Below are 15,484 nucleotides of genomic sequence, written 5' to 3'. Positions count from 1 at the left end.
AATATTTCACTTGCTTCTCTTTCAACAGATAAAATGAGACAGTGTCCTTCAACCCTGTTTGGAGATTTAAGTGTAAAAGCAACAACATCTACTCCAAGCTTACATACTCTAAAGTGCAAAATGAGAAAATTTTTAATCAAAATAACTGAAGTTATCAGAAATAAATTACATACATCTCTGTATTGGATGCAATTTTTTTATGAAGACAAGATCTGAAAAAAATACCATCTAAAGAGGAGTGGATGAATCTTGGCATTCCAATGTGAAAGATTAAAGCTCGAGCACCTAATGAGCAAGGGCAAAGGCTGAAATCATGGTGTACCCACTGAAGGAGAGTAGGTTAAAGGAGGATCACACCAGGGGAACTTGACATACCTCATGTAGATAAACGGCAGCTGCTAAATTGCATTTGGGTAGATACAGATTGCACAATGTCAAGCACTCCCTAAGATACCTAATAGCCCTGGCATAGGTTATTTGGAGAATATGCAGAGGTTTTAAAACTTGGTGACTGATTTTAGTGAATACTCCAGAAGCCCAGAGGAGGTAATGGATGTAGTAGAAGGCTGGAGCAAGTTTGGTTTGGTTTTTGTGAGTGGTTTGAACTAAGGGTTCAGGAAAAGCTGCACTGCTGCTATCCCAACTGGAACATCCAACACATGAATATTCCTGCCCCTGGGATGGAAAAGCTGACTGCTCCTGTCTTCATCCTGTGCAGTCATTCTCTCCCTCGTGACTTTTAGGATTCACTAAAAAGCTGCCTCTTCATATCTGAAGAGGAAAAGGGAAGATGCTCTGCAGTATTCCCACTGTCCTCTCAGAGTTGTACTTGTGGCTTCTTCGTGTGAGAAGGGAGCAGAGCCTGGTTTCCCCTGCAGCCACCCAAACCCAGCATAAAATCTGCTCACAAATCTCTCCTGTGATGGTGCTGTCACCCCCTGAGGCCAGGAAACTGGGGACACTTAAAAAACACCCCACACAGCAGCCCAGCTCACAATTTCCCTGACCCACATGGGCCAGCACTGCATGCCAGCCAGCCTGCATCCCATACCCTGCATCCCACATCCCATATCCTGCATCCTACACCATCCCATATCTTGCATCTCACATCCCATATCTCATATCCTGCATTCTGCATCGTTCCACATCCTGCATCATCTCATGTCCTGCATCACAGATCTTCCAGGGCTGCCCTGCTTCTGAACTGGAGAGCAGGGCTGAGGCTGCAACAGGGCTTCTGGAGCTACTGTAGCCCAGTGCCAGGAAAAGCCAGATCTTTCTAGAATCTGATTCCTGACAGCCATTCCCCAAATCTACCTTTTCCCTCCTAGATATTAGAGATATGGAAAGACCTGGTTAGATGGGATGTATTGCTCACTGCAATACAGTCAAGGCCCAGCTGCAGAGAGTTTACCTCCTTCTTTCATCCTTCCCTACTTTTTGCAGAAAGGGTAATTGCAAAGATGATGGGCTAACCTTGGACTGCATGATTCAGGCCTTCAGATATCTGTTGCAACAAGAGCTCCTGGTGATGGCTGTAGGATATTCAAGAAGGTTCAGTCTTGATTTCAGTTAAAACCCTCTTGGATTTTTCTCCTTGTGGCTTGGTTTTTCAACAGCAGCAGGGCAAAGATGCCACCCACTCCTGCAGTTATTCCTTTCCCCACAGACTGTCACAGGCACTATGCAGCTACATCCCTGTCATGGGAAGGTGTCTGTCTATCTCAGTTTGGTGGTGGCACTATTTTGGATGCTTCCAGGCATATTGGAAGTAGCAGGACCTGCAGGGAGAGCAGCTGGCTTGCAGCACCGGGAATGCAGTCCCTGCACAGGACTCCCATTGCTCTCCAGGCAAATTTACTGTCAGATGGCACCAGCAATTTCCATCTAAACTCCACTGGGATTTTACACTGGAAGCAGCCTGTAAATTAAATAAGTATTGCAACATATTTGTAAGACAGCTGTATTAAATGCTTCCAGATATCCATTCATCCTTGAGACACGTGTGGTCAGATGGGATCCAGGCAGCTTCCATTACTCTGCAACACTTGCTGGGCTCTTGCCATGGTTTTCTCATCTATCATGTGTTTGGAAGCTTGAAATGTTGTTTTTTTTTTTTTTGGCATTACTGCTACATTTCATCTGTCATCACTGTGTGCTGCAGGAACTCACAGGGACAGATGGGCCTGGACTCTTCTTCCTATCTGAATAAACACAAGCACAACCAGGGAAAGCAGCTGCTGCAAGGTCACATGCTGGGGCAAAGCACCCATTTACCACCTAAATTTCACCTGCTCAGTAAACCACTTTTTCTGCCATGAATTCCAACCATGTGAGTTAAATCAGTGAGGAACATCCTCTCTTTCTTCTGCTTAGGTGTCTAAAGGGAGTGGAGAAATTCCCAAGACCCAGGAAGCAAATTCCACAGCCTGCTGTGTCCATGGCTGTGTATGGGATGGAAACTCTCCAGTGTCAGTGGGTTGTTTCATATTGATGGCCTGAACTGTTGCGACCCCACTGCCATCACGTGGACATCCACAGCACTAAGACAACTCTCCAGAGGCTCTCTGCAAATGTTTAACAACTTTCCGTGTTTCCAAGTGTCCTTTAACACCTAACTGCAGTTTCACTGGTCTCAAATGTTCTGAAAGTCAAGCCAAGCTTCTGTTCCCCCTGCCAGCTTCCCCAGACCACTGTGGCTATCAGAAGACCTTTGTACCTGCTTTTCCATGTTGAGATCTTCTTCTGGAATCCTCCATCACCAGGGCTGTAGATTCTCCTGGTGTTAGCAGATTGTTCTGGCCTTGCCCCAGGCCCTTACAATGATCAAACCAACACTGTCCCTTTTCACTTTTCTTCACTTGCAGCTCTGCAGCAACTTCACTTTGCCTTTTGAACTTTCATTGTTTCTTCCCCTGCAAAACCCCCTGAGTTTTCTTCCGCAGGCTGTGAGTGTTCATGGTTTCTCTTGCTGTCAAACCTCTGAAATACATGAGAAAGGTTTTTATCTCACCTTCACCAGTGAAATATAGAATGCAGAGGCTGGAGGCTGGATTAAACCCAGTTTTGCTATCGCCAAACATCAGATTCTTGCTCCAAATCCCCATAAATGTGGATTTAGTCAGTTTGTCCTCTATGTTCCCCTCATATCACCTCAGCACTTGACATCTCATGTGAACTTCAAGACAAACCATATCTCTTCTCTTCACACTCAACAGAGTTTACTGGTTAATTTATAATTATAAGTAAATAATTTTGGTAAACTTTTACCCTGTTCATGGTCAAACCCACTCTCCAGGGACTTCATTAGCACTGAAAATTCCTGTGTTATAAAAGTTTAATCTGAAGCTGCACCAGAAACTCCATCCACTGGCCTGGCCCCTCCACCTCTGGGTTTTTGGGTATTTATGGGTTATTTTATAGTGGATTGCTGAAAGGTTCCAGCCAAATCCAGATTGGTCAGTCTGGTATTGATGTAGGTACCACAGGACATTCCAAACAGCTCCACTGGCACTGAACAGAGGCTCAATCATCAGACATCCCACTTTCCCTTGTGCAGACCTTGTGAGAGACCCAACTACACAGCATCATAATATTTATGAATGTTCTGCAGGTCTTCTCATGAGAGTTTGTCATGTCAAACTGGGTCCCTTATGCTCTGGCTATACCCAAAGCCCTCCCTAAGAAATGCCCAACTTGATTACAGCTTTCTGCCTCCTAAAGATCTTTTAAATAACTTTTAACTCTCCCCTGAACTTTCCCACAGATCCAGCTGGCTCAGGATAAAAAGGTACTCTAACTTCCACGAAGATGGCCAAGTGTGTGAAAAGGTGACGCTGCTCAGCGTAGCGCCTACCAGGGATGTTCTCCAAGGCAATGGCAATGAACCTCAGATAAACACTGTGTTGTTTTTTTTTTTTTTTTTTGGCAAAATGACTCTACAAGCAGAAAATGTAGGACATGGCATATTTTAGACTAAAAACTAAAGGGAAGTATCCAAATATCACAATGTCTCAGAGATGTGTTACATTGAGAAGTGCTCACAGCAGCCCCTGTGCTGTAGCCTACCAGACTATCAGTCTCCCCAGCTGATAACCCATTTGATCCTCATAATACCCCAAGACACAAATGGGACATTATTTCAGCCCATCTGGGGATGCTGCTTGTTACAACATGAATGGAAGTCACCCACACACGTCAGACTTCCAGCCCCAGTTCTCCACCAGCTCCACATTGCCATTCCAGGTCTCTGGGCTTATGGGATGGGAACTCAGGTAAGCAGCAGGATCTGCACAGGGATTGCAAGGAAGGCCCTACCTGGGCCAAGGAGCCCTTGGGGAACAGGGCCACATCCCTGTGTGCTGCTGGAGTGATGGCCATTCTCTGGCTTACAGCCCAGCAGAGCTGGGGGGTGCTGCAGGCACCCAGGGCACTGCTTTCACGGGTGAAGGTGGCTGACTCCATGCAGCCACTCACTGAGAGGAGGTGGCCTGGGTGTTCCTCGCTTCCCGTGGGCAGATGAACACCTCCTACACCTGCACCCTCCGAGGACAGCACAGAGCTCAGCTGGAGCTCCAGCCTGTCTACCTCCCACCTCCTCCCTCCTCTGGCTTCATCCAGCTGGGCACGGAGGGCTGTGGGTGGGTGTGACAGCGCTGCTGGGACTTCAGCAAAAGCAGGAACTGTTCAGAGGCTGGTTGTTCTCCAGGTCGCAGGGACAGGCTGCACAAAGCAGGTCAAAGGGGGACTGGGTGCACGGGCTGCTGGCTGAGCTGATGCAATCTTTGTCCTGATGTTCCAGCAGCTATAAATTGCTGTCAGCACCACTTCACCAGGTTCAGCTCCTGCAGAGGAGGAGGGAGAGGATTTTTACCTGCACTGAGCTCCCCACTCGGCTCAGGCGTGAGAGGAGCAGGTGAGAAACAAGCAGGGAAGGCAGTGTCCTGGACCAGCATGGCATCTCTGCTGGACAACATAACCAGACCTTCTGCTGCCGTCCTGCAGCTCTCTGTGCTGTTTGGTATAATCTTTGTGCTGCTGAAAGTGCTGCAGTTGTACTGGGAGAGGAAGAAGCTCATCAAAGCTCTGGAGGCATTCCCTGGCCCCCCAAAACACTGGCTCTATGGCCACAATCATCTGGTAAGGAGTAACTGGGCTCAGTCAGGGTGGGTTTGTCCCAGCTGTGCAAGGTATCAGTCAGGATGAAGAAGGACTGGATGGTGTGTGTGTGTCCCCTGCTCCTTTCTCTTCCTACAGGAGAGGACTTCTGTGCAGGGAGAGCCAAGGCTTCTGCAGGGCAAGAGGAAAGGGTGCTGGATACATGGTGTGCATCATTTGGCAAAAGAGAATCATGCTCTCTTCAATCATGTCCTTAAACAAAGAGTCGGGGGACTTCCATGAAGTTATTTAAATATGAGCAATCATAATGAGCAATAGTAATCATAACGTTTCTTTGCTAAATTAAGCCTTCTACCAATGGGAATGTCTTACCCTGTAACTGCTGAAGAAGACATGGCCACAAAAACAGGGTGTTTTAATGCAGACATTTGCATCATGCTATAGTGCAGATGCTTTGCTTTCACATTGCATGCACACCTTGCACTCTTGAAATTGGGGAACAGGGGTGTGACAGCCTTGGTCCTCCTGGCCTACCAGACATCCTGACATCGCCTATGCCAGCTGTAGATCCCAATGCAGCACAGAGCTGCTCCAAGCCCAGGCCATCCTAAGGTGTCACAGCTGCCACCAGCCCAGCAAGGGACTCTCCATGGAGCTGTCTTGTGCTGCAGGGGTTTGGTGGCTCAGGCAGCTTTGCCTCTTGTGCACACTCCCTTTGCAATGCTCATCCTCTCCTCTACCTGCAGCATAGAAGTCCCTGTGTGACAAGTCCACCCACCCTTCCTTCATTTCCCAATAGAGAATGTCCTTGGAATGTCCCTCTTTTTCTGCCTTTATTAATCAATTTTTAACTCTCATTGTAGATAAAATCTGAAAGTTTTTTACACCAAATTGTGGCATGGGGACAAGAATATCCATATGCCTTTCCCAGATGGTTTGGACCAACCCTGCCATCCATAATCATCCACCATCCTGAATACGCCAAAACCATACTTGGCCGAGCAGGTGAGTCTCTACCTCTGGTTTTGAGAAGTCTTTGACACTTTCCTACCAAGAAAATACTGGGAAACTTGCCTGGAGTTATCCCCTCTGCCAGCTTCCTTCATAGCTATTGCAATTCTTCTTTTGCTCCTCTTCAAAAATTCCCAGGCTGCCCCAGGCTTCATGGAGCAGTGTGCATTCCTGTGCAAAACAGAGACCAGGTGCCTGTTCCTTCCAGTTTTCAGTCAGTTCCCAGTTTGAGGGTCATCTGTCTTACTGTCTTCTATGGCTTCTACCACCACAATATTTGTGCTTCCCAGTAAACCCAGTAAAAATGTGAGCTGTCATGGCAATGGCAAGAAGGCTTTGGCAAATGGCAAATTTTCTTTTATTTTTGTGTTGAATTCATCAGTTATTCATTCATTTCTGGTATTTGTTCCATTTCACAGATCCCAAGGCTAGTGCAGTCTACAAACTCCTAGTTCCCTGGATTGGTAAGTCAAAAGCAGTAGTAAGGCTGTCAAAGCTGTGATCAGAGCCTGCAGGAACTGATGGTGCCTTTGCTCTTTGTGCTTCAGGGAAAGGGCTGCTGGTCTTGGATGGAAGCAAATGGTTCCAGCACAGGAAGATGCTCACCCCAGCCTTTCATTACGATGTGCTGAAATCTTACGTGACCCTGATGTCAGATTCAGTCAAAGTGATGCTGGTAAGAATCCCCACTCCTGCTACTTTTTCCTTTCAGCTATGAAACCGTGAAAATAAAAAGTGAGTACAAGAAAGAGACGACACTTAGAGAGTTTCTACTTTCAGTTAAATTTTGGAGTAGTTTTGAAGTTCTAAAATTGCTCTCCTCACCTTTCTTTGGACATTCCACTTATTCTTTCTCTTTTGTTGCCGATAAAATCAATCACTGCAAGAATATCCTTTCATACCCTCATGTGTACCCTTTCAAACCTGGGAAAACAAATGCACAGAAGAGTTAGATTATGTTCAAGGAATATATCATGAACTAGGGTCTCTGCTTCCAGAAAAGAAGGCAACTAGAAGTGTGGATCTGGGAAGAGGGACAGTAAAATACGACCTGACCACAGATAGTGGTCTGTCTCTCCTTACCCCTGGCTCTTCCTCTAGGATAAATGGGACAAGAGGATCACAGAGAGGAGGTCAGTGGAGCTCTTTCAAGATGTCAGCTTGATGACACTAGATACCATCATGAAAAGTGCCTTCAGTTTTAATTCCAACTGTCAGACTCAGAGGTCAGTGCCTGAGTTTCCAAACCCTGGGAAAGCAACAGCTCCTGTTTCACCACTCATTTTGCTAACACCAGCTTTGACCTTGGTCTCCTTACAGTGACTCCCACTATTATATTAGAGCTATTTTTGATGTGACCTACCTCCTGAGCAATAGGATCCGGAATCTTTCCCTCAACGATGTCTTCTACGACTTCACTTGCAATGGCCGCGCGTTTCACAATGCCTGCAAGCTGGCCCGAACCCACACAGGTATTCCTGCCCCCTTCTCCCCAGTCCTGTCTCCCATCTGAACCTCTCTGCCACTTGCCCCTGGAGTGGCTCAGAGTGGGGTCACAGCAGGGACTGGCCAGAGGGTTACACCTTAAACAGAGTCCGAGCTGATGACCGAGCAGCCAAGTACATGGGGCTACTCTGGAGGGACAGGATACACAGAACTGATCTCCCCTCTGTGCAGGTCAGGTAATAAAAGAAAGAAAGATGTTGCTCTCCAATGAGAAGGAGCTTGAAAAGATCCAGAAGAAGAGGCACCTGGATTTTCTGGACATTCTTCTTTGTAGCAAGGTAAATGTTTGAGATGATCGTACCAAATGCCACAGAACAGAACTGTGCAGCACCAAAGGTGCATCAGCCCAAGAAGGAAAGCACAAGAGACACCAAATCATACAAGTGCTTTGGGTAAAAATAAAAGACCCGTGTGCTTAGGAATGACATGCTCTCCTCTTTCTTAGGATGAGAATGGAGTTGGACTGTCCGATGAGGACCTGCGTGCCGAAGTGGACACCTTCATGTTTGAGGGTCATGATACCGTGGCCAGTGCACTCTCCTGGCTCTTCTACTGCATGTCACTGCACCCTGAGCACCAGCAGCGGTGCAGGGAGGAGGTCCAGGGCATCCTGGGACACCGAGATACCATTGAGTGGTGAGCTAGGACTTCTTATTCCTCTCTCTTGAACTCTTTTAATTTACCCTTGAAGGCCTTTGACATGGTTCCTCCCAGCATTCTCCTCCCTAAATTGGAGACATAAGGATTTGATGGGTGGACTGTTCAGTGGCTGAGGAATTGTTTGGAAGGTGGCATCCAGTGGGTGGTGGCCAATTGTCTAAATCAGTGACAAGTGGTTTCCCTCCGGACTCTGTGCTGGGACAGACCTTTCGTCAATGACATAGACAAAGGGATTGAGTGCATCCTCAGCAAGTTTGCTTTCAGGGAGGATCTTGGGAAGATGACCTACACCACCATGTGCATCAAAGAGAGCTTACGCCTGTTCCCACCAGTTACTTCTGTGTCCCGAGAGCTCTCCAAACCCATCACATTTCCTGATGGACGCAGCCTGCCAGCAGGTAGGTCTGTTGAGTTTGTCCATCCTTACTGCTGCTGTCTGTGGCAAGCAGGGCTTCCTTGCTCTGTGTGGAGGGGCTGGAGGGTCTCCAGACTCCCTTCTCTCTCCTGTAGCTGGATGGATCTACCACAGCTTACTGCCACAGTTAGCCTGGCCAAACAGAGTCCAAGGACCTGCTCCAGAGCTCAGAGGGGCCTTGTGGAGTGTTGTTCCTGGCCAAGTGAAAATGATACACTGGTAGACAAAAAGGGACCCAGCTCTGAGGTCTTTGCTTTTGATGTGTGATGTTTTCAGGAGATCCCTGCCAGATCTCCTCCAACAGCCCTGCAGAGACCAGGGTGTCCCAAAAACACCTCTCCTGCATTTTCACTCTGAGCTGTCATTAACTTTTTCTCACTTTTTTACAGGCTGCCAGGTTGGAGTGAATATATTCGCTATTCACAGGAACCGGGATGTGTGGGAGAACCCTGAGGTATTTCACCTTGATAACAAGAAAGAGAGGATGGTCTCTGAGACCAGACATCCATTCCCCTTGAAGAAGGCAGCCTGTGCTCCCTGCTATGTTTTTTTATCCCTTGTCATTCCAACAGTCCACATCTAAATACAAAGTTCAAACACCCCAGAGGCTTTAAACATGACAAAGAGCTGGGAAAGGATGTTCAGTAGTCTCTCTTTGTGCTTGGTGACACAAAGATGTTCTGACTGCTTTCAGCTGCCCTGCACACACTTAGAATTTTAGAAGAAGCCCCACAAGAGAGTGTGTGAATTGGAGATGATATTTTAGAGGTTTCAAGAAATAACTGGAAAATTTGAAGAAGGCTGCATAGCTGCCTCTCTCTGGTGGCTGTCTGGAGAGCAAGGATCAGGCATCTCTGAATGGAGGGATCCTGGCTTGATCCCTGCTGCCATGGATAAGGAATCACCTGCAGGCATCTTGGGCGTTGTAGCGAGCGACCTGGGTGTGTCCAAGGGGAAGATCCACTCGGTGGCTCTGTAGAGAGATGACTGTCATCTGCAGCTCCCCAGGAAGAGCAGAGGCCACATCCAGCCCTAACCTGGGGACCAGGGAAGAACCTGGTGCTGCTCAGATGACACCAAACACTGACCAAATGCTCTTTGTTGCTCCCACAGATTTATGATCCCCTAAGGTTTTCTCCAGAGAACTCAGCACAGAGGCACTCCCATGCTTTTCTGCCTTTCTCTGCTGGATCCAGGTGGGAGATCTTTCATCCCTCGCCTTCCTATCAGGCTGCCTTGCATGTGAGACCTAGCTCAGATGTGAGCTCCTAAGGCTAATCCTCCCTCAGTCTTCACAAGCCAAGCTGGCTTGGCCAACTCAAACAGGCTTTCCATAACAGGATCTCCTATTACAGCATCTCCTGTAACAGGATTTCCATGCTCCATCAGCTCTGTGGTCACTGTAGGATTTCACACATTTTTCTTGCGGCTTTGTGGAAATGTTTACATTTTCTGTTGCCTGTGTTGGGAGCACCACCCCCTTGTTTAGGAGTGAGTCCCAGTGCACCTCAAAGCCAAGGGGGCCAAGTCTCCATGGGTCCCATCCTGTATCAATAGAAAGATGTAGGATACTGAGGTTTCAGTAGCTTGTAAGAGGATCACCACACAGAGCCAGAAATAACCTTTGGAGCTGTCTGGGCTTTTAGTTGGCTCCTGGCTGCACTTCCTAGTGAAGTAAGCCCCTGTTCTCTCAATCTCATCTCTTTTTTGCAAAGTTTAATAATAAAATGAATAGCAATACCCCACCACAGAGCTGGGTGCATCAGGGGCTTCCTTGATAAGCTGTGGTGTCATCCTCGCAGCAGCTGGAGGTCCCCCAGCTCTCACATGGGGTGAGTCCAGCTCGGGGGTGGCTGGGGACGAAGGCAGCAATCAGAGCACTTGTCACCCTCTCCACAGGAACTGCATTGGGCTGCAGTTTGCCATGAATGAGATTAAAGTGGCGCTGGCCTTGACCCTGCAGCGCTTCGAGCTCTGCCCGGACCCATCCAAGCTTCCCATAATGATATCACAGATCATCCTTAGGTCCAGCAACGGGATACACCTGCATCTGAAGAAGATTTTCTGATCCCTCGCGGTACCATGGCAGGGAGGCAAGAGCTCTCCCAGGGGACACCCTCCACCCAGAGGTTTAAGAGGGGATCACCAAACAGACCCACAGTGGACCTCTCCCACACTAACCCCTGTCCTACTGCTGTCCAGAGGGGCTTGCTGAGCTCACAAACACCAAACCCAGCCGGTTCAGTTCCCCTGCTTGCAAGGGGAGCAGCACTGCTAAGGGGGTTCCACAGCATCTCTGTGGCTCATTCTTCATCTCCATGGGCATCCTCCATGTCCTGCTCATCTCCACATCCCCAACCTGCCCTCAGACACTCCCTGGCAGGACTTCTGTCACCTGCCTGTAGATTTGTCCCACTCTCAGTTCCCACTTGGGCTTGGCAGTGAACAACACCCAGCATGGTTTGCAGGGATGCCGGGCACAGAGCCGCTGCCCTGCCTCCAGCCTGGGTGTGCCGGGCCAGAGGCCTCTCCCTGCCCCACCCTCCCAACGATTCCTGTTCTGGGGCTGGCACTGTGCCCACCATTATGGAGATGAATGCTTGTGGTTCTTTTCTGCCCCAGTTCTGAACTTCCTTGAGCTGAGGGTGCTCAGGAGCCAGCACAGAAAATGCCACCAGCTAACCTGAGGAAGCAGTTGCCACACTGGAAACTGCATGTGATCAGCATTGCTCTCCTCTCTGAAATGAAAATAAAGCTTTGTAGGGATGATCTCCAAGCATGACTTTGGCTTCCTTTGTTTGGTGACCCAGCAGGGCACAAGGGGAGCCCCAGCAGGCCAGAGACAAGGCTGTGCCCAAGGGTGCCGTGCTGTCAGTGTTTTCTCCAGCCACAAGCACTGTTTCCATGCACCCTGTTGAGCCTGTTGCCACAGATCCCACAGCATCCATCACCTCACCTTTGACTCCAGGAGTTTCAGTGGTAAGGAAAAAACTGAAGTGATCTGTGGTTAAACAAAGCAAAACACAAATACACACCGCACACACAAAAGCGCTGGCGGTAAGAACAAAGTCAGCTTGCAAAATAAAACAAGAGGAGACGTGAGTCTGCCTCAAACCCTGTCCTGCAGAGGCTGAGAACAGTTCAAGGGTGGCCTGCCCAAGGGGTGCAGGTGAGCACTGGCCCTGGAACTGGGCTTGTTGTGGGGGTAGGGAGCTTTTCTCCAGCACCAGTCCAGGTGGACCATCTGGATGAGCTTCGGGTCAGGGTGTGAAATGGATCAGTAGGTGGCAGTGGGAGACCCAGAAAAAGTCCTCCCTGGTCCCTGTGAAACCTCCAGGCTTGGCAGGCACGGCCAGCCCAGCAAGGCAGATGACGTGTCCTGTCCCTGGGGACATCCCTGTCCCCTCCCCAGCAGAGCAGCCACTCTGTCGGAGTGCCCTGTGTGTCTGTGGCATTACCCAAAGCCCAGGGGAAGTTTGTCACTGTGAGGACCCGGGCCCCCAGCAGGCGTCAGGGGAAACTGAGGCACCAATGTCTGCATATGTGCCATGCCACGGTGACAGACAAGGCTGTGCAGCTTTCACCCACAGCACTGGCATCACCAGAATCACTGCAGGCACCAACATACCCAAACCATGCCTCTGCCTGTCTGTTTGCCTGAGCAGCTCTCTGCTGATGGCCAGATCACGACAGATAAATCTGAGCATCTCCCCATCTACTGAACTCCTGTTGCCCTTCTGCTCCCCATCTCTGCTGCATCCTCAGTTTGAGAAACAAAATTCTCCTCAGGCTGGATCCAGACCTTTGTTCTGGTCTATGGGGTACCAAAAGGGACAGGGATGCTGAGATTAGCCGGCAAAGTGCAGTTTGTGTTTGTTTTGCAAGCAGCTGGAGACCAAGTTCCTCTTCTCCCAGCCCTCCCTTCTCACCCCTAGAAGGAGGCTGGGTGCAGGTTGTGCAGATGCCAGTGCCACCACCCTGGCACCAGGTGGACTCAGGTCTGAAAAGTCAGGTTCCTGCTGCCCTCCTCCCCAGCTCCAGCACAGCGAGGCCTTCAGAGTGCAATGGTATAAAAACACCTTTTTACTACTGAAAAATCCTATTTGTCAGACACTTCAGCCACCCATCTGGGAAGAGGCAAGCCACCTTGAAGCTCTGCTCATCTACTCTCCAGCAGGTGGTCCAAGAAACAAGCTTTGGGTGCCCTTGGCCACACAGACCCATCCCAGTCTCCTTGGGGGTGGGTTCCAAAATAACCTGGTGACACTTAAAGGTGTTGCTACAGCATCTTCTGGTTTGGAATGGGGGATTAGGACCCCCAGCTGCTGCCCACCCCATGGACTGTACAGTGCCCTGTGCTTTGGGACCATCACCCTATTCACTGCCATGACCAAAGCTGCCCATGGGTTTCCAAGTGTCCTTCGGATTGCTAGATAGTTTTGAATGGCCAAACCCCAATCACTTCCAGCAGAGACTTTCTCCAGGGAAGCTGCTTTTGGTAATCTGCTTGGGAAAGAGAGGAGAAACTGCTGACATTTTTGATGCAAATAATAGATGTTATTCCAAGCAGCTATGACAGTAATTGAGGTAAGCAGAGCCAAACACTTCAAAATCTCTTCCTGTTAAAAATCATGCTTAAACCAGGTTTGCAGTTTGAAGGGCCAAAGCTTTGGAGGGAAGGTGTTGCAGCACCGCTGCTCCGTGAAGCCCTAATGCAGCAGCAACCAGGAGAAAATTCTTCCACTTTTCAGCTTAGCCAGGTCAAACTGAGCAGCACAAACACCCGCCCACCTTCAAACGGTGGCAGATTCTGGACAGCAGCTTGTACAAGATAACCTCCTGTGCCAAGCCACCACCAAAGGGCCGGGAGAGCAGCGGAGGAGCCGTGCGGGGAGCGGGCAGCAGGCAGTGACACAGATCTAATCGCCCGCCTTTGCCCCAAATATCTCCTGCCAGGCTGTGACATTTCTGCGCTGTCTCAGCTCGCTCCTCCATCACCATGGCTACAGCAGCCGCCAATCCACCAACAAACCCTCTGGGAGATGCTGTGAGAGCCAGCCCCTTTGGCACGGAGACACCTCGGGGACCCCGGGACAACCCATAGCACCAAAAATTTCCCTTTTCCTTTTATCCCTTCTCCTTTTTATTTTCTCTTTTTTCTTTTCCTTTTTTTTTTTTTCTTTTTTCTTTTCGAAGCATAAACAATGGAGCTAAAAGGTTGGGTATCAGGCCGATAATCATGAATGACGTGTCGTTATTACACACCACACATTCATTATCTCCCACTCCAGCCATGTCACAGGCGGCTGGAGGAGGGCAGATAACGGGGTGCCTTCATGCAGATGGCTTATTATCAGGATGTTCCAGGAGGGGCTTTAAGACAGTTAGTGATGCTGTTTGCCAGTTAAAGATTAGAGACCCCAGAGAATAATTAACAATCCCAAAACCCAGTTTTTCTGCTGGATTCTTCAGCTTTCTCCCCCCTCCCCCATTCTCTTTAATCTATTCACTCTAGCAGGTGTAATAAAGTGATAAGGACAGGCTCCGGGGATGTTTGTTTGGCTACTACGGGTGTATAAACCAACAATAGATGGTATTTTTCTCCTGGCTTTCAGTGGCTTGAATCGAGACCAAAAACTTTGCAGCCCCCTTGCCCACACACAGCCACCCCTCCATGCCATGCTCCTGGCTTCCACCTGGGTGGCTGGGCTCCTTCCCCACCCGAAGAACCACAGGGGTGGGACAGGCTCCCTTTTTTCCTCTGGAGATCCAAATCACACCTCCTGTGTGTCAAGGTGCCCAATTCCAGGATATAAACCCCAGGTTTGCTCAGGTGCAGGGATAGAGCTGGTGTTGCTTCCAGCAGCATTTTACCTGAATACAGCAAATCTGTAATTAAGCTACGTTGGGATAATTTATATCATAGGTGTCCACCTGCCCAAACTGCTCCTGGAACAGAAACATCTCAAACCTTCAGAACTAAAGAGCCTCAGGAGAGACCAGGGAAGCAGCAAAGGTGGCTTTCAACAAGGTATTTCATTATCTGGGGCTCCAAGAGAGGGAGTGCACCCTCCTAGGTCACAAAGAAAAGTCATGATACACCTGCAAACAAACTGGGGATGCAAAAGACCCCCACCCTGAATATCTTCTGCCCCAAAGGAGACTACCCTGTCTGCAGCAGAACACAACCCTGGACATCTTCCTGAAGCCCAAGGCTTCAGAGATAATGGCATTAAGGAATGGGGGGTAGGATGAGAACTCGTGGTATCCTTACCTTTCACTGGTGGGCTTGGGGAGGCTTGTGAAGGACCTTCATCCCCCTGTGCTGTGTGGAGAGAGGTGTTGGGGAGGATTTGGCCCTCAGGTGAGTTGGCTTTGGGCCCTTCAGAGAGGTCACTGAAGTGGGAGGTGCCTCTCACCCGTGGGTCTCAGGTACAGCCCGGACTCTGGAGGACATTCCCCAGCTCATGGTGCAGTGTGGAAGGCACAAGCACTGGCACTCCAGAAGTTGTCTTCCCAATCACGCTCACCCTGCCAGGGAGGGATGAGACAGCATTGTGCTTTAAAGAGCATCCCGACCCTATCAGCAAGAGATGAGATATCCTAATTACGGCAGTACAGACGAGGATCTGGGCTGTATCAGCCAGTACAGAAAGGTAAACAAGAAATATAACAATGGACCCTTAACACTCATTAGCTGTGTCAGATAATACCTCACTTTTCTCCCTTTGGGGCTTAAAATCTAATTAAGATTTTCCAACAATAAATTTCATT

The 15,484-nt window shown here is 49.1% G+C and overlaps 1 protein-coding gene across 1 annotated transcript; it reads left to right on the top strand.

The window, feature by feature from the left end:
* Positions 1 to 4,831: 4,831 nt before the first annotated feature.
* LOC100228937 (cytochrome P450 4A4) lies at positions 4,832 to 11,486 on the top strand. The gene is made up of 12 exons (XM_002192088.6): positions 4,832 to 5,139; positions 5,982 to 6,123; positions 6,549 to 6,593; positions 6,678 to 6,805; positions 7,231 to 7,355; positions 7,450 to 7,601; positions 7,807 to 7,913; positions 8,081 to 8,271; positions 8,560 to 8,693; positions 9,100 to 9,164; positions 9,824 to 9,906; positions 10,610 to 11,486. The coding sequence occupies exons 1-12, from the start codon at positions 4,954 to 4,956 to the stop codon at positions 10,776 to 10,778; spliced, it is 1,527 nt and encodes a 508-aa protein (XP_002192124.6). The 5' UTR covers positions 4,832 to 4,953; the 3' UTR covers positions 10,779 to 11,486.
* The last annotated feature ends 3,998 nt before the right edge of the window (positions 11,487 to 15,484 follow it).

Source organism: Taeniopygia guttata, chromosome 8, assembly GCF_048771995.1.
Source record: "Taeniopygia guttata chromosome 8, bTaeGut7.mat, whole genome shotgun sequence".
NCBI classification, from domain to species: domain Eukaryota; kingdom Metazoa; phylum Chordata; class Aves; order Passeriformes; family Estrildidae; genus Taeniopygia; species Taeniopygia guttata.
Note: the sequence above shows the minus strand (reverse complement) of the source record. Positions and strands in the feature narration are given on the sequence as shown.